The 18668-nt window shown below is 62.0% G+C and overlaps 1 protein-coding gene across 1 annotated transcript; it reads left to right on the top strand.

Moving 5' to 3' along the window:
* Positions 1-458: 458 nt before the first annotated feature.
* On the top strand, positions 459-16386 carry SLC6A18 (solute carrier family 6 member 18). Its single transcript, XM_045808005.2, has 12 exons — positions 459-639; positions 5127-5267; positions 6031-6168; positions 6792-6973; positions 8506-8616; positions 9487-9599; positions 10647-10775; positions 12322-12478; positions 12979-13183; positions 13544-13703; positions 14937-15099; positions 16108-16386. Exons 1-12 carry the CDS (start codon positions 459-461, stop codon positions 16294-16296), a joined length of 1869 nt encoding a protein of 622 aa, XP_045663961.2. The 3' UTR covers positions 16297-16386.
* The last annotated feature ends 2282 nt before the right edge of the window (positions 16387-18668 follow it).

Raw genomic sequence — 18668 nt, 5'->3', positions numbered from 1 at the left:
GGCACAGGAAGGGCAGGAGCAGAGGGGGGCGTGTGTGGCCTTGAAGGGGGCAGGAGGGACTCTCCCTGTGATGGACATGTGCCAAACTGACCTATCACGTCAGCATCCCTGCGGGGACACAGATGAGATATTTGCAAGACCCCACCGCTGGGGAAATGGGGTGAGGACACACGGCTCTGCGTCACTCCTCAGAGCGACGGGTCTACACGGTCCCAGCATCAAAAGGTTGATTAGAAAGTGATGGTTTTTATAAAACAGCTAAAGATGCCGTGGACTTGGGAGTCCGGGCGTGTCCCCGACGGGAACAGGAGGCCCTGGTGGGACCCGGGGCAGCCGCCTGCCTCGGGCACGAGCGAGGTGCGGGCGGAGGGCACGGGGTCAGGAAGGGATCGCCTGGGGGAGAGCGAGAGCCTGGCCTGAGTTACCAATTAACTGGCCCACTGGTTTTCCTTTAAATAATGAGAGCGCACCCGGCCTTCGGCAGGCGCAAGCAGGTAGCATGGCGCGCGCGGGGGCAGCGGGGGGAGCAGCGGCCGGTGTGGGGCAGCAAGCTGCAGTACCTGCTGAGCTGCGTCGGCTTTGCCGTCGGGCTGGGCAACATCTGGAGGTTTCCGTACTTGTGCCAGACCTACGGCGGAGGTGAGCCGCCCCCACGGCCCCGCCACCCGGGGAGTCTGTGCAGTGGCCGTCCAACCTGCTGCCGTCCAGCCTGCCAGGTCCCAGGGGAGCTTTCCGAACGCCGCCCTTCATGCGGCTCACCGTAGGCCGGTGACCCCCCCCCGTCTGTGCCCGGCCAGGGCACCCCCCCTTCACCAGCGCCCAAGGTGGTGCCAGGCAAGCCGGCTCCACCTGCCACCCATGGCCCCGGGGAGCAGACATGGAACATCTCCCGGGCCAGGCCGGTCCTTTTCTGGGGGTGCAACCTCGGGGCCCGTCGGGTCTCAGGGTCAGGTCCGCTTGCCATCAAGGCCCTTTCTGCACGTGTAAGACCTGAGGCCCCCGGAAGCCCTATAGGGCGATCCTCCTGCATCCACCAGCCCCTGGCTGGAAATGTGGGGGTTGTTTCCTTTGGGGCGATGCCTCTGGCCCCCACCAGGAGCAGGGCAGAAGCGAAGGGCTGATGGGAGTCGTCCTGGCCCCTTCCCAGGGCACACAGTGGCCTCCCGGCCGTGCTGGGTGGACAGCGGTCAGGCTGCATTGGGGAGGTGCAGGGTGGGGGTCTTCAGGACCTGTTCAGAGCAGACCGGGTGGGGGCAGTGCCGGGGGTGGCGTCCCTGTTTATGAGGAAACGGCTTCCTGGAAGTTTATTATTTTTTCCTGATTATAAGAAGTTGGAGGAGACGTCTCTCCTGGAACTGCTGTCCCCGAGGTGTTCAGAACCTCCACGGGGGTTGGGGCTGGGTGGGCACTGTGGGCCGTGGGTCACCTGAGACTGAGGGTTTCCTTGGAGGCACAGAGCACCCCGCAGCCCGGGGGGTGGGGAGCCGGTCGCTCCCCGGGCCCGAGCTGCCCTGTGCATCAGGAGACGTACATTCGGGCTCAGAGGGGTGACCCACATGCTGGTGGTCACTGCAGGTCAGTAAATGCTGCTTGGAACCGAACCAGTTGGGCATCGCTCTGTGCTGTGTTGTGTCGGGACTGTCCCGGGAACGTAGCTTCCGGAACCCGTGAGCTGGCACTGTCTGGCCTGAGGGCCTCCGGCGGGCTGCGTCCCCAGCACTGGGTGCCAGGACCAGCCCATCACCACCTGTGCTCATGGGCTGGGGACCCTGCTCTTTAAACAGTTCTTTTAGGCCCTATTTCCAGGTGTGACGCACTTCCTGAAATGTCATGACATGTTTAAGTTTCAAAAACTCATACTTTTCCTAAACAAGCACCCCTCACATGCAAGAATGCTTTTATCTCTCGTCGACCACCACTGATTACTTCGATAGTAAGATGAGCAGATGACCTATTGCGTTTCTATTCTGCGCAAACTCATGTCCCCTGAGGGTGAATATTTTCTGTCCTTAGTGATTACTCAGGTCTGTAGGCTTCTCTTTAAGGATGAGACTTAAAAGGCAACATTGTAACAGAATGAGGGGAAACACTCAGCCGCACCTGCAGGGTGTTCTGTTGCCTCCACACAGCTTCTGGGTGAGCGTCAGCCCCCGCGGTCAGGGCGTGGACCTCACCAGTGGCCGGCGCAGGGCAGCATGGAGACCCTCCAAGCACCTGCTTGGGTCTAAGGTTCCAACCCAGGAATAATTCACGACCGTGTCCGTGGCAACACGAGTGGGACATCTAGTGAGTGGTCCGCAATCTCCACACGGCCGTGTTGCAAGCTCAGCACCCGTGGACTCCATGGAGACTTCGGAGTCGTGTGAGGACGTGATGACCCTAGTTGGACAATCAGTCCAAATGTCCAGCAGGGCGAGTCGTCTCACTCCTGTTGTGACCCGGTTCTGCGTTGGCCGTCACTGTCCCCCGCGACTTCACAGCCAGGCTGTGGATTCCACGGAAGACTCTCAGGTTTCACGGGCGTCGCGTGGGATTTCTAGATTGTCAGGGGACGAATGTCCGTCTTGGCAACACTGAGTCACCCCATCCACAGAGACAGAGTATCACGCTCCCGCCCTGGTCTTCTCTGTCCTTCGTTTTCTCCTCCGGACGATGTCGGGTATCTTGTTCGGATTCTTGGCCGTGCCGGGCTCTGCAGCCATCCCCTTTTCTCCGTGACGTTTTCTCAGAAGACGGGACCCGTGTGCCTGGCCTCCAGCACCCCTCCGGCCGGCGGTGCGTGGGGCTCTCACAGACCCGCTGCATGGCATGTGCGCCGCGATCTCGCCACCCCCAGCCCCGACCAGAAAAAACTCTCATCGTCTGACACCACACGTGTGAGGGTTTTGCCCACACCAACCAATTCTCCCAATCCGGGCAGAATTTAACTCGTTTCTGCCGACCCACCTGAAGCGAGCGCGAACCCCGCGGCGCCGCCGGCACCTCAGACTCCAGTCTCAAGTAGTGGTTCCCCGCGGGGTCCGCAACGTCCATCCTAGTCTGCTACAAGTCAGGGGCACCAACGTTCCCTCCTCAGATTCAGAACTTTGCTAGAAGGGCTCACAGAGCCCAGGAAACAGCTCACTCGCCAGTACCAGGTTTCTAGAAAGCATACAGCGCCACAGCGGCCACGCGGCATCCTGCACAGAGTGGGGGCGTCGGAGTCCCCCGCGCTCTCGGCGCCGTGCCCTCCAGCACCTCCCGCGTTCACCAGCCTGGAAGCTCTCCAAGCCCTGCGGCTCACGTTTCCACGGAGGGCGGATTGAATCACCGGCCTGGGTGATTAGCAGTTTGCAGGCCCTCTCCCCAGCCCGAGCTCCAGGTGGGGCTCGAAGTCCCACCTCTCTAATCCCACGGCTGGGTCGTCCTGCGACCGGCGCCCTCCTCCAAACCGGCTTGGTTTTTATTCAAGTCACGGACCACACGTGTTTTGGACTGGGCCGAACTGCACCCACAAGCAGTGAAGCTCCGACTGTGCCACTCTCCCCCTGTGATCACAGAGCTGCTCCCTCCCTTCTTCCCGAAGCTGATTCAGCTGCACCAGGTCGGCTACGAGGAGAACCCCCCCCTTCCCCTGGACTGGTCCTCCCGGGCGGTCCCTGCCCTGGGCCTGCTGGCTGTGACCCTCCCCGCACAGCCGGGGGTCTGTGGGTCCTGGCCGGCCTGGAGCCTGCATGCCCTTTCCAGACAGTGGGTCAAATACCAGGGACCCAGAGCCACTGTCTGACGGCCAGCACCTGCCTGCGGGGCCTGGGTCGCTGGTCCCCTCTGTCCTTACCACGCAGCAGGTGTGCACTCAAGGCGCAAGGGAGGCTGGGAGGTGCACACACCTGCACACCCCAGTGTGTGGTGTGGGTGGGGTGGGACGGGAAGAAGGGCAGGCTGGGGAGGGCTCCTCCATCTGGACCCTGGACCCCTGGCCTGTGATTGGCCCCTCTTCCTGCCAGGAACTCCTTGAAGTGGTCCGGGCTGTATTCACACCCCCAGCTCCAAGCCCCTGCCCACAGGTGCCCTGGTCGTCCTTGGGGCATCCGGTGCGTCCCTCAAGGCCGTCTCTGAGAATTCCACATTGCTCTTCCAAGCTCCTTGGCGGTTTCGCAGCTATGTGCATGACACCAACAGGCACTGCTTTGTCCCAAATACTGGCGTCCCGTGCAGAAGCTGATGTGGGCTGAGTGGCCACCTGTCCTCCCCAGGGCCTCAACTCAGCATCAAAACCTCTGACCACGACGCAAAATCCCCGGGAGAGACTGGCCCTCAGGGAGGCTGGGCCTGCACTGGGCCCGCCGGGCCGGGGAGATGCAGGGAGCGCGTTCCCCGACGTGGCCCTCCCTGTGCATGCAGGTGGGGAAAGCGGCTGTCAGTCCCGGAGCACCTAAGGGCCAGCAGGCCCACACACTGTGGTTAACTGGAAGACAATGCAGCTCCCGACTGTATGGGGACTCCTTTCCCCCAACAGTATGAGAACACCCGCAGTCCCGTGGGATGTGGGAGCCGGCATCTCCCCACAGGCACCCCCAGGCGATCTGGCGGGGCCACTCGGGGCTGTGGGCTCTGGGAAAGGCCAGGCCCCTCACTCCTCACACCCGTGGCCTTTTCTCCTGCTCCCGCCACCGCTGGCTTCCAGTGCAGAAAGTGTGGCTCTCCCATCGATCCTATGGAGGCGGTCAGTGTGTGCTCCCTTGGGGGACCACGGAGCCTCACCCCGCCGTGGCTACAGGTGCCCACCTCCTAGCATCCAGACATGCAGGGGCGATGCTCATACCCAGGCACGGAGAGGCGGGCTCCCGCCTCCACTCAGGCACAAAGCTTGAGAGACCATTTCCAATGTCCACCTTCAACATTCTGCCAGGAGCCAGACCAGCCCCATATAGCAGTAGGCCCCGTAGTTGGGGTGTGGGGTATCCCTGTAAGAACAACACGGCTCGTCGTGGCATGAAACCTGCCCCCAAGGTCTCACAAGGTGGGACGCTGCCAAGTGGCTTGAAACAGCAGCCGACCAGGTGCCCGACATGCAGGCCCATCCGTCCCAGCCCAAGGCCCCACCAGGCAGTCGTCGACCCTCCGATGACCCTGTGTCTTTGCAGGGGCCTTCCTCATCCCCTACCTCATCGCCCTGGTCCTCGAGGGAATCCCTATCTTCTACATCGAGCTGGCCATCGGCCAGCGCCTGCGGAGAGGAAGCATCGGGGTGTGGACGGCCATCTCGCCCTACCTGGGCGGTGTGGGTAGGCTGCCGCCCTCTGACCCCTGCCCGGAGCTGCTGGGAGGATGGGGGTCTGCAGGTCCCGGGTGTGCCGTGTGTGAGCCCGTCCTTCCAGCTCATATTCAGTGACCCTGCAGAAGACGGGCCCGGACGTAGCAGTTCGGATTAGATGGGCGTGGCAGCGTCCCTGCGGGAGCTGGGTCTGCTCGTGCTCTGACTATGCCTCCTCCAGGAGGCCCTGCTTGGTTCCCCCACAGCGCAAGCGGGGATCTGGGTGCAGGGCGCTGCGTGGGGTCAGCTCAGGGTGCAGGAGGAGGAGGCAGCAGGCCCAGCCCCACGGAGTAGCAGCAAGCGGTCCCGGATCACCCGGGCGTATGTGCCCGCGGGCACTGAGCCCACACACCTGGGAGCTTGAGAGTGTCCAGGGGGGCCTGGACAGAGGGCAAGCCTGACGCCCGGAGTGCCGTGGGGTGAGTGCTGCAGGGAGGGGTCCGAGCAGCCCCTCTGGGCGCCTCTGGGTCTGTGACAGGCCCCACAGGGGGCTGCAGCGCTGTCTGCGGGGTCTGCTGGGAAGCCCGTGGAGAGGCAGATGCTGGCCCAGCTGAGGGAGGGGCCACATGGGCATGAGCACGACGCCCCGCCCTCCGTGCAGGGGCCACATGTGGGCTGGCGGGGGACGAGCAGCAGGAGGCCTTGGGGACGACAGGGAGCCGGAGTGGGGTGCGGGGTGTCTGGAGCTCTGTGGCCAGGGAGCGGGGGAGGAGCTGAGTGCCGCCTCTCCGCAGGGCTGGGCTGCCTCACTGTGTCCTTCCTGGTCAGCCTGTACTACAATACCGTCCTGACGTGGGTGCTGTGGTATTTGCTCAACTCCTTCCAGTACCCGCTCCCCTGGAGCTCCTGCCCGCTGGACCTCAACCGCACAGGTAGCGCTGGGGGGCTGGAGCGTGGCGGGGGGCAGGAGCGCTGGGGGGCTGGACGCTCAGCCCTGCCTCCCGGGGGCCCGCACGGGCTCTCCTGAACAGCACATATGAAATCCTATTCTCCTTACCCCACCGTATCTGACCGCTGATGGGTCCGGGGCCCGCAGAGACCCCATGTATTCTCAGCCCAGCTGCGTGCATGCCCAGCAATGAGAGGCTGAGTGGGCGGCACGGCGGCTTTCACTGGATTAAGTCCAGACCTCAGCCACGCGCTGCCGCAGAGATACTCACAGCACAGGAAATGTCACTCTTTTGCACTGGCTCATGAAGCTTTCTTAACCCTCCTTCACTTCCTGCATCTGCGGATACTAACTTGAGCTTGGCACGTTCTGAACGAGGCCAGCCCAGGGGCACGTCTGGGCCAGCAGTCTCCCTGCATCAGCCCTCTAGCCACACCTGCACGCCCTGGGCAGCAGGGGCCACGGGTCCTGCCCCGTGTGCCTGTGCTGGTGCAGCAGCCCCAGGCCTGGTTATCCACACACTGCACTCCTGGGCGGAGGCCTGCGGAGCCCACATCCGGGCCTGAGCTCTGTGGCCAGCCCCTGACAGGACCCTCCTGGTTCCAGGGTTCGAGGCCGAGTGCCAGGCCAGCAGCACCGTGAGCTACTTCTGGTACCGGCAGACGCTGAACATCACGGCTGACATCAGCGACAACGGCTCCATCCAGTGGCGGCTGCTGGCCTGCTTGGCCGCATCCTGGGCAGTCGTGTACCTGTGTGTCATCAGAGGCATCGAATCCACAGGCAAGGTGAGACCCCTCGGGTGGTCCCCACTGCCCGGCTCCCTCCAGCTTGGTGTTCATGCATGGGCTTACTGGGAGGCTGTGCTGGGAGGGTGCAGACGTGAGGACCAGTGCCCTCCCTGGACGTGGGCGCCTTTACCCGGCGACACTCTGCTCAGACTCCGACTGGGAGGTTTTCTCCGCTCTTTTCCTTTTAACCTGTTTGGGTCTGCATGTTTAGAGTGGGTTTCTTGCAGATGCACCAGCTGGATCTTGTGTTTCTATCGAAGCTGGCAGTCCCTGCCCTTGTTTGGCTATTTAGACCTTTTACGTTTAGTGTGACAATTAATCCAGGCTCCGTCTGCCATCCTGTGTTTGTTTCTTACTGGTCCCCTCTGTTCTCTGTTCCTGCTTCTCCCATTTCCTGGGTGTTTCTTATGACCCCACCCTATCCATCTGTTGGCTCTTCAGCGGTAACTGTTCTACCCTCGGTGTTGGACTAGGGCCTTGGCCATCGGTCCGTCTGGAAGCAACACTGCCCCCGGGATGAGACAGCAGACCCTCACTCGTGTTACGCTGCCTTCCTCTGCTTTCCTGCCGCTGGCTCACATTTCACTATGATGGTCTGTGAGCAGTAAACGTGCTCCAGCATGTTCATTTTAAACAGTTCACCATCTTCTGAAGAGAATTCAGTGATGAGGAGAAGTGTGTCAGCAGTTATGTGGTTTCTGTGCAGAAGACCAGGGCAGGCCTGGGCCTCTGGCTGGAAAGCCTGCCCTCGCCATGCACCCTCTCTTCTCCCGGGGCACGGACACACATCTTCCCTTTCAATGTCTGCGACATGGCTCCCGACACACATTTGTGGCCCTCCGGCACAGGTCCAGGCGTGTGCACGTGCCTGCACATTTTCCTAGTTGGCGCGTTATGGCTGCTGTCTTGCGAGGGTCTTCGTGCTTGAAAGGGCCAGAATTACTGATTTAGACCAAAGCAACCATTAGGCCCAACAAGCCACCAGAAATTCCAAATAGCCCTGAGATGGAAGTCCCTACGGGGCATCGGAGTGACTCCCCAGCCAGTCTACTCAGGGACTTGGAGGCAGCCGTGAGGGTAGAGAGTCATGACATTTACTCTGTGCAGACCCCAGATCACACCCAGGAGGGGGCAGTGGTCCGATGCTGGGGAGACAGGTGTGGGCAGGCGTGGCCCCAAGGCCCCTGTGAAGTGGCCGGTTGTGGGCATGGGGAGGAGGAGAAGGGCTGGTGCCTGGGAGACCTGGGGTGTGGGTAAGCGGGAGGCCCACTCGCCTGGGATGGTCAGCGCCCGCCCCACAGACACAAGCGTGTATGTGAATCTGCTTGTGACCGTCCCCATGAGCACCAGACCCTCGGAGCCTGAATGGGGCCCACAGGCCCCATGGTGCCCTCTGCACTGGCTTGGCTGGAATCCCAGATGACTGACAGGAGGCTGGCCACGGAAGCGTTTACAGCACACCTGCCTCTTAGTGGTTGTATACGGAACAGAAACCATTGAAAAGTCTAACAATTTGGTCTTTTTTAAAGGCAATTTATTTCACAGCCCTGTTTCCTTACCTGGTCCTGACGATCTTCCTTATCAGAGGACTCACCCTGCCCGGGGCAGTCAAAGGGTTAATCTACCTGTTCACTCCGGATGTAAGTTGGTTTGAATTGAAGTCCAGGCTCCAGGAAACACATGAGTCAGAGCCCAGCCCAGCCCAGCTCGCTCCATCCCCTGGCTGTGTGAATGGCCATTAGCCAGCGGCCAGGCCGCCCAGGGCCACATGCGGGTGAGGGCAAGGAGGGTGGTATGGGGTCTCAGGGAGGAGGTCAGGGTCAGAGGAAGGGAGCAGGAGGAGGACTTGGTTTGTGACATGTAGCCCGGGGAATGTTGCTGGCGGGGTCCAGGGGAGGAGCCACCTGGGGCCCGATGTTCCCCCAGTGCTCTGCACCTCATAACTCTGAGGGCCTAGCCAGCTGCACGTGTCTTAACAGACGAGGAGTCACAGGCCCCAAGGGCCCGCACTGGAGCCCGCACCCGTCCTAGACCCTTCCACACTGTCTAGGACCCTAGCATTCCCTGGGAGTTTCCAGGGGCTGCACAGGGTGTGGACGTGCAGGAGCCCGGGTCCGTCCCCAGCAGCAGAGACACCGGGCACCGTGTCCCAGGCACTGCGGGACCCTTCAAGTCCCCAGAACCACCATGTCTGCGAGGAGCAGAATACACACACCCAAGTCAAGCTGCTCAGACCCATTTCTCAGCCCTGAGCGGCCGGCCAGCCAAGTTCTCAGAGCCTGTGTGTCCCACATGGATGGGAGCCGTGGCTTTGCTTAACCCAGCACAGAACAGCAAGACCACGCTTGCCCTGTGAACCGCCATTTCAGTCGTGCTCTCTCACCGGTGGCCCTAAGCTGTTCACACTCCTTCACGAGAGACGTCGAGGGAGCTTCGGGAATGTTCTGGGGCCGTGGGCTCCCTGGTGGGTGTGGTTCGTCTGCGGCACAACAGGATTCTGTGTCTTCCAGGTGCAAGTTCTCCAGAACCCTCGGGTCTGGCTGGATGCAGCCACGCAGATATTCTTCTCCCTGTCCCTGGCCTTAGGAGGGCACATTGCTTTTGCAAGTTACAACCCGCCCAGGTAGGGCCCGGGCTCAAGGGTGGGTTCCTTCCACTGAGGGGCTGGGCCTCCTGTCCCGAAATTTCCGGAAAGCACAGAGCCCCTCCAGTGTCACATCCCGCGTGGCCTGGTATGAACTTGTGACAGGAGCAGACTCGTGGAAATTCTACCAGTGATTCAGTCATGCACTGGGCCCCTACGGCAGCTTCTAGCGGGTTCCGGAGGAAGCTATTCCGGACAATCAATCCCAGGAACAAGGCCATAACCGGAGCTGACACCGACCCACAGGAAACATGTGTGTCATGCTCGAGGCCATAAAAGCAGACACACGGTATATATCAGCCTCCCTGGTCACTTAAGATGGACATGGGGCGGCCACCTCGCTGCGGGAACCGCGCACCTGCTGTAAGAACCCCCGGTGCTCGGGCACTAAAGCACCACCTGCCACATCATAAACCAGGCGGCTGCACGCCACTGGGACCACCCGAACTAACGTGACTCCATGTGGTGGCCAGAACATCCCCCTCCCTGGAGTGCAGGGGTGGGGATGTAGAGTGTGGGCTCGGGGGTTTCACACAACTACGCCCGGCAAGTGACTACCTCCGCCCACTCCATGTGGCTTGTGTGAGTTCCTCCCGTGGAGATAATCTCCCCAAAGCCCCTGCCAGGCTCCACGGTGCCCCGTGTTGTCCTCAGCTCCCTGTGTCCAGGCCTGGGGGACAGGGGTGGAGGCTGAGGGTTTTAGACCATCCACAGTTTTGAGCTGGGGTGGGTGGGGAGGGGCCTGGTGGGGAGGGGGTCAGCAGGGAGGTGTGGTCAGGGAGGGTCAGAGGAGAGGGGGTTGGTAGGGAAGGGGTTACTGGGGAAGGGTCATTAGGGAGGGGGTCAATGGGGGAGGGGCCAGCGGGGAGGGGACTGTGGAAGGGGGTCCGAGATTGTACTGAGACTAGCAGGAACAGCGCCAGTGCTCGGGGTCATGGGCATGCAGGCTCCGTGTGTCGGGCGTGTCCCAGGTCGGGTGTGGAGATGGCCCTGAGCACAGAGGCGCTGTGTGCGTGTGTGTGCCAGGAACAACTGTGAGAAGGACACAGTGACCATCGCCTTGGTCAACAGCATGACTTCCCTCTATGCATCCATTGCTGTGTTCTCAGTTTTGGGATTCAAGGCGGCCAATGACCACGGGCGTTGCCTGGACAGGTGAGCACGGGGCCCTTGGCTCTGAGGGAGGGGTGTCCACAGCGCTCGGCCTTCAGATGCTTGCTGCTCTGGGCCCCACACGACCACCTCTTCCTTCCTGAGGGGAGTGGGGCGGGGAGTCTCCAGAGGTTCGCGTCCACCCGCAGCAGAGAGCGTGACCCGACGTGGAGGTGGGGTCCCGGCAGACACTGGTTAAGATGAGGTCACACCGATCCAGCAACTGTGTCCTTACGAGAGACAGGCGGAGACACGCAGACGCACATGGGGGAGGCCATGTGAGGAGGCAGACAGAGGCTGGAGGGATGCCTGGGCACCAGGAGCTGGAGGAGGCGGGAGGGACCCTCCCCTGGAGCCTTGGGAGGGAGTGTGGCCCGGCTGACACCCCTCCCGTGGACTTCTGGCCTCAGAGCTGGGAGAATAAATGTCTGTTCGCTTGCGGCTTTCAGTCTGTGGTCACCGGCCGCGACAGCACAGGTCACTGAGGCCTTAGGGCGGCCCGCGCATGTGGGACTGTTGCATCAATGCCACGGCGTTGAAAGGCCGTCAGTTCTTGCTCCCAAATAGCCCTGCAGAGGCAGTCCACCAGGCAGATCCGTGGTGGGGTGCAGGCTCGCCCCCCCACGATGCTGCCGGGCAGCCCCGTCAACCGCGACACCTGTGCTAACCACGCTCAGGCCACACTCTGGCCACGCTCAGGGCCACGGCCCACAGAGGACAGAGGGGGACACTGAGCAGCCACACCAGGCACAGCTTGAGCTTGACTGCTGCGGGATGTGTGCACCCACTGGAATGTTCTGGAAAGACTGCAGCGCCCACATGGTGAACAGTGTGACCCCCCGGGGAGCAGCAGGGGCAGCGCTTTCAGCTGTCTCCACTGAGCACTGTGAGCCAGCGTGTGCTCACGGTGACAGCCGTGACTCGGGTCCGAACGAGGCTCCCCTGCCATGTTCGCTGCGAGCCACAGCCCGGCCGCCTCATGCATCGGCCACCAGACCGCAGTGGCGCACTGTCCTTGGGGGACACTTTAAACAGCAAAATCACCAGCAAAGAGCATAAAACTGCGAACAGCGTGGCCCTAAGCTGACTGTAAGGATGCCTGTGACCGTATGAGCTGCAACCAGAGGGCAGAGCGTCGCCTGCTGACCTGGGCCCCGGGCGACTCTGCACACAGCCACTAATAACCCCAGAAGTGCCACGAGTACTAATTTTGAGGTTACAAAGAGATTTCAGCAAGTAGGCAAAGTAAGAAATTTGGGAATACCACAGGCCTGTGTTTGAGCCGCGAGCCTCGAAGCCCGTGAGCACCTGCTGGTGGCGGCAGGTGGACGTAACTAGGCCACTGTTCCTCCTGAGCCCTGCCCGGGCGCTGCCCCGGTGCACAAGGCGAGGAGGCCAGGGGGTTGCTGCTGCCCTCTATGCCCTCAGGGGAGTGTCCCCTCCAGGCCGGGGTCCCTCTGTCCCTGCAGCGGTGCTGGTGTCCTTCTGGGTGTTTCTGGGGTGCAGCGTGCCCAGCTGAGCGTGCACAGGCCTGTCCGTGTCTCTGCAGAAACGCTCTCCACCTCATCAATGAGTTTGACTTCCCCGACCAGAGCATCTCCAGGGGCGACTATGCCGCCGTCCTCGCGCACCTGAACGCCACCCAGCCCGAGAGGGTGGCCAGGCTCCCCCTGGAGGCTTGCCGCCTGGAAGACTTTCTGGATAAGGTACCCAGACGGCTGCGATCTTCCCCCCAGACGTGGCCCAGGCTGGCCTGGCAGCTGGGAACAAAGGACTCTGGGCCGGCCTTGCGCCTCTGCAGGGCTGGGCTTCCAGAAAGCCTGTGGCCTCAGATGCAATGTGTCCGACAGGGCCCTGCCCAGGGGCTGGGAGCCAGCCTGACCCAGGAGACTGGGTGTTGCTGGTGCACTCAGCTGGGGGTGGGGGCAGAGGATGGGTCATAGAGCCGGGGTGTGGCCGGAGTCGGGAGGCTGCTCCAAGGGTGAGGGGCAGCTGTGGACCCCTGGATATGGGGGTGATGCCCCTGAGCCCAACACCCCTGGGCCTACAGTCGTCTGCTAGCTGCAGGGCATTAGGGGAAAGATTCCGTTCCCTCAGAGGTGCACCGGTGGCTGGTGTAGCCACAGAGGGCAGGGCCTGGCGCCGGCAATGGGGAGGGGTCACCGTGAGTGCCGCAGCATCAGAGCCCCGTGCACGTGTGTTGCAGAGTGCCTCCGGCACGGGCCTGGCCTTCATCGTCTTCACGGAGGCCATCCTCCACATGCCGGGGGCCCCCGGGTGGGCCGTGCTGTTCTTCAGTATGCTCTTCACCTTGGGCCTGTCATCCATGTTCGGGAACATGGAAAGCATCATCACGCCGCTCCTGGATATGGGGGTCACGCACAGATTCTTCCCCAAGGAGGCCCTGACCGGTGAGTGGACAGCCAGCCCACTTGTAGGCCTGTCCTGCTTGTTCCCCCGCCTCCTGGCCGTCCGTTCCCTGCTGCCTGCTGTCCAGATACCCTTCCTCCATGAGCGGCCCAGCGGGAGGCTGGGTCTGGCCTCGTCGCCCCTCAGGGCCGGTCCCGGAGTCTCTGCACTGACTCGGCATCCCACGAGGGCCATCGTGGGGACCTCGGGGTCGGGCAGGGGCAGAGCAGGGGTTACTCCCAGCACTGCCCACGGACACCAAGCCCCCATCGCGTGCGTCCTCCTGCCCCTGGACGTGGTGCCGGGAGGGCCAGAGAAGCGGGGGCACTGGCTCAGACAAGGGGGCGCCGCCGTCCCTCCAGGGCTGGTCTGCCTCCTCTGCTTTCTCTTGGCCATCTGCTTCACGCTACAGTCGGGGAACTACTGGCTGGAGGTATTTGACAGCTACGCCGCGCCCCTGAACCTCATCATCTTCGCCTTCCTCGAGGTGGTCGGGGTCACTTACGTGTATGGGATGCACCGGTGAGTGTGCGCCCCCTCGGGGCCCCGCCCTCCTGCTCCCAGCACCCCTGTGCGCGAGGCACGGGCATCGCGGCAGCTGCTGTCCTGGGCCACGCAGGGTGGGCAGGACCACCTGAGACCCTCCCAAAGCAGACATGGGGCGGCTCCCAGCGGTCCAAGAAGCACCATCGGGACCCTGCCCCACCTGCTGCTCGGGCCTCCAACCTGTGGGGGTGGGCGACAAGATGGCCTGTCTGCAGCCACGCAGGGCAGAGTCCGAAAGCCCGAGGACAGGTGGACACTAGGGCACTGGGGGCCCTCCTGCCTTGACCCTGTCCTGGAGGCCTCCGAGGAGGCCCAGCACAGGTCCTGCCCATCGCCACCTGACTCTGGGCCACTGCACACCTGGATTCACAACCACACCACACCTGCCACCTCCATCGCTCACATGTCACACCTGCAGTCACACCTGTGCTCACACCTGTCCCACCTTCCTCACACCTCTGCTCACACTTGTCACTTATACCTGTCACACCTGTGCTCACACCTGTCACACCTATGCTTACACCTGCCACTCGTACCTGTCACACCTGCGGCTCACACCTGTCAGTCTCACCTCTCACACCTGTGACCCTTGACCATAGCCCTGTTCAGATGGTCCTAGAAGCTGTGACCTCTGTCCTTGCTCCCTAGGGGGTCCTGGGAGGCCCCAAATGCCAGGGCATTCACCGCTGTTCTGTGGGCACGGGGGCCAGAGGGCTTGTCCCACCCGGAGAGGGAGTAGCAAGAGGCAACCATCCGGGGGGACTAGCCCAGCAATGTGGAGAGAAACAGTGAGCCCTGGGCACAGCCAGGGCTGTCAGGCAGAGACAGACAGGAGAGCGCTGTCAAGCAGAGACAGACAGGAGAGCAGCCGAGGGAGGGGCTGTGAGGAGGGTCCTGTCTTCCTGACAGCTCCTGGGCAGAGCTGACACCATGGTCCAGGGTGTCTGCGTGGCTGCTGCATGTCCTGGGTCACCTCCACCCCACCCCCGGAGCCCTGGCAGAGCCCCCAGGAGCCCCAGCTGGATGACCTGCTCCCTGGGGCCTTCTCCCATACTGACTGGGGGCCCGAGAGTGACCACCTTTCTGAGTGGCAGCAACGGTCAGAGTGGTGGTGGGGAGTCCCCGTGGGCCCTGTCTCGGTGACACCGGCTGAAGGCCGCCAGCTGAGTGGGCACGTGGCCGCCCCCGAGCCCGGTGTCTCTGTGACAGGTTCGGCGATGACATAGCCGGCATGACCGGGAGGCGGCCTGGTCTCTTCTGGCGGGTGACCTGGAAGGTGGTCAGCCCGCTGCTGCTGCTGAGCATCTTTGTGGCCTACGTTGCTGTCCTGGCCTGGACGCCGCTGAGCTACAGGGCCTGGGACACCCAATACGTAGGTCCTCCGGGCGGAGCTGGGAGCCACCTCGGGCCGGCCTGGCCCTTCCCTGGTGCCACTCAGAACCCAGATGACATCCTAAGTGACCTTGTGGGCCGCCAGACCTTCAGGGCCCCTGGGGGCATCAAAGCCAACCATGGTAGGGACCTTGGGCAAGGCCTCAGTGGCAGGAGGACCTGAGCAGTTTCCAGGTCCCCAGAGCAGCTCACCCAGGGATGCGGCCTTGAGTCACGCTTCCCGTGCACTGTGGGGCTGGCCCGCAAATGCCCGCTCCTGGTCTGAGTCGAGGAAAGTTGTGTAGGGTGCACGTCACTGGGCTGCCACTGAGCATGGTCAGAAGACAGGGAGCACAGGTCAGTCTCTGCTGCCAGCCCTTGTCCACTGGGCTGCGCTCTGAGCTGCGTGGGTCCTGCTGGCCTGCCACCTATCTGGCCCCTCGAAGCCTCACTTGTGCTGCTGCCCTTTCTTGGGAGCATGGAAGTAACTCTGTTCCAAGCTCTCCTTAGAAAGAGGACTGGCCCCACATCGCCAGCGGTGGGCGAAGGAGGAATGGCACCATATTTCTCAAGAATTTTCATGACTATTGTCCTATCAGATTCACACACTAGTGTCTCACATTGACCTCAAAAGACGTGCCTCGAGTTGGGTGGGTGGTGTCACCCCCTCCTACAGAATGGGAGTGGGGCACAGGGTCCAGCCAGTCCTGCAGGTCAGGCCAAGGCAGCCCCCGAGGCCGTGCAGCCCCTCTGTGTGGTGGGAGGTGCTCCATAGAATGCCCCAGATCCCAGGCCCATGTCTCAGAGCCCCAATCCCCATGAGAGGCTCAGCCCAAACATGACCCTTCGGGTCCCCGTGTCCTCGCTGCCACTGCCCACCCTGAACCCTGATGCTTTCTTTTGGGAACAGGCAGGGTGAGGCTGGCTCACACCGCTCAGTCCCTGAGGCCGAGCACAGCCTCACCTGTCCCTCCCCCAGAGGCTCACCTGTGGTCTTGTGTCCCCACAGGCACGGTTCCCTTCGCGGCAGGAGAAGTCCTACCCGGGCTGGGTGCAGGCCACCTGCGTCCTCCTGTGCTTCCTGCCCTCACTGTGGGTCCCGGCTGTGGCTCTTGGCCAGCTGCTCGCCAAGCGCAGGTGGAAGCAGGACACCTGGCAGGACAGGTGCCCGAAGCTGCAGGACAGAGGGGCCAGCTGAGGGCTGGGCTGGGGGTGGCAGGGAGGACCAGCCTGTGTGCCACTTGCTCCCAGAGAGCTGGACCCCATTACACACTTGCCCAGACCCTGACCTGTGGCTGCTGCTTGCCAACACCATTGCACTCCGCGGACCCTGCTCATGGCACAGGCCAGCTCCCTCACCATGGTCCACACTGTCCGTCCAGACCGGAGAGAGCCTGGTGTCCAGCCCCTAGGGCCCTGCCCTCTGGGGCGCCGCATGGAGCTGCCTGGGTGGCCGTACGCTGTGTCCAGCTGCCCAGCAGATCCATCTATGGGCAGAAGGGCAGGCGGGCCCGGGGGCCAAGCAGGCCGGCAGAGCGGCCTCTGGGGAGGCTCACATCCACACCACGTGCAGCTGGGGCCTGGCGCCACCAGAGTTGAGGGAATCTGAAGGGTCATCTCCAAGGGAGAGTGGAGGCTGTCCCCCTGGTGGGTGGGAAGGGAAGCCCCTTTCTGGCCGAGGGCACTCGGGATGGGTGGGGCGGACCCTCTCAGGCAGCAGGGGACCGGGTCCATGTTGAGGCCCAGGGTTGGGCAAGCCGGTGTGCGGGGGATCCTCATTGCGTCCACGGCCTGGCCACTCTCGCCCCGGGACGCATCCCCGCTGCGTGAGCACAGGCAGGGGCTGGGGTCTGGCTGCGAACACGGCCAGGATCCACAGGCGCTGGACGCTCTCCTGACCTTACTGCTGAGAATACCACTCTTTGTCCTTTAAAAATTTCCTCAGAGACTCAAATATGGGTCAAGAAGGTACACAAAGGCTGATTCTCATTCAGGTTCCTACTGTCTCCAAAGGAATGCTTCACTCACTCCACACCAGACCCTTCTAAGCCTCAGTGGGGGGGCGCCTCCTCACCCAGCCCCACCTGCCCTCCTGTGCACCTCCCTCCCCCCTCCTTCCGTTTTCTCCCTCCCTATCCATCTGTTTCCCCTCCCTCCATCCATCCTTCTGTCCATTCGTCTCCTCCCCCTCCCTCCCCACTCCATCTATCCATCCATCCTGTCCGTCCATCCATTCATCCATGTATCCATCCATTTCCTCCCTCCTTCTCCTCCATCCATCCATGTGTCCATTCATCTCTTCCCTCCCTTCCTCCCTCCTTCCCCCATCCTCCCTCTGCCCCCCTCCATCCTCTCTCCCTCCTGTGTGAACCAGGGATCAGGTCTGAGGTGTTGGGCCCCGACACACAGGCCTGCTCCTGACTTGCCACAGGAGGCCGTGAGCCCCTCGTGCCGCTGGCATCAAACCCTGTGAAGACCCAGAACCTAATAATCCCCAGCGGGACAAACGCTGTCCAGGGTGCTGAAAAGTCCCCAGAGGAGCCTGTTGGGGCTGTTTGTCACAGGCAGCGAGACCCCAGGAAACAGAAGCGCCTGCACTACTGTCCCCCTAAGAGGAGCTGAGTATTAAAATGGAGTTAGCCCAAGAGCGCCCCCTGAGGTGCATCCCAAGCCCCATGGTAGGGTCAGGTTGGCACCTTGGCCCCCATGCTGTGACTCTTGGCTCACAGTCCCTTCGTCCATCAAAAAGCCAGCAAGGCCAATGAGTCCTTCTCACCTATGCCTCTCCGATACCCCATCTTCACCCTGTGATCACCCTGGGTACACCTGGATAGTTCGGATGACCGCCCCATCTTGAGGTCAACTGACTAGCTACCTAATCCCACCTGTACCTGTAATTCCCCTTTGCCAAGTCAGGTTCTGGCATTAGGACATAGGTGCTTTGAGGGGTCATTATTCCACCTCCCAGAGTGCCTGGGTGATTCTGAGCCCACCCAGGTTTGGGAAGCCCTTTACAGTGTGCTCACAGGTAAGCAGCGACGTGTCCAGGTGCCAGTGAGCGAGGGGCAGGAACTGGGGCTGGGGGGCGGGGAGTGACCCTCAGCGCATTCGGAGGCCCTGGGGGCACCATTTATGCCTCCTCTTAAACCACTCATCTTGAGCTCCACCCGCTGCCTGCATGTTCAGAGAACACATCAGCCAATGAGCTTTCTAATGTGCAGCTTAGTTCTAGGGAAGACCAGAAAACTCGGTTGTTTCCTCTTGCTTTAAAACCCTTGTTTTCATGTTTCACTGGAGGAGGTCTGGCCGCACACATCCTGGTTTTAAGGAGATGAACCAGAAAGAGTTTTCAGTGAGTTGAGCCTAACCAAGCACCAGCCTCTTCAAGGGTGTAACATTTCAGTAAGAACGTGTGATCCTGAGTAAAACGCCAACAGCACGCCTCTACCAGAGAAACAAGTCTCAGGAGATTGTGGAGGACGGACGGCTGAGCGGCTGACCTCTAGGGTCTGGTCTGCGATGGAAACACCAGGAATGGGCTGGTGGGCGTGTGAGCAGGTGGGGGCCAGT

This window comes from Ursus americanus, chromosome 15 (assembly GCF_024610735.1).
Source record: "Ursus americanus isolate L20-20 chromosome 15, mUrsAme1.1.p, whole genome shotgun sequence".
Taxonomy (NCBI): domain Eukaryota; kingdom Metazoa; phylum Chordata; class Mammalia; order Carnivora; family Ursidae; genus Ursus; species Ursus americanus.
The sequence above is the reverse complement of the archived record's forward strand: the minus strand, read 5'-3'. Positions and strand labels throughout refer to the sequence as shown.

Coding starts and splice junctions, on each gene's coding strand:
- SLC6A18 (XM_045808005.2), top strand. CDS start 459: ATGAGAGCGCACCCGGCCTTCGGCAGGCGCAAGCAGGTAGCATGGCGC. Junction 12,479..12,978: donor TGGAAGACTTTCTGGATAAG/GTACCCAGACGG, acceptor CGTGTGTTGCAG/AGTGCCTCCGGCACGGGCCT. Junction 13,184..13,543: donor CCCCAAGGAGGCCCTGACCG/GTGAGTGGACAG, acceptor CCGTCCCTCCAG/GGCTGGTCTGCCTCCTCTGC.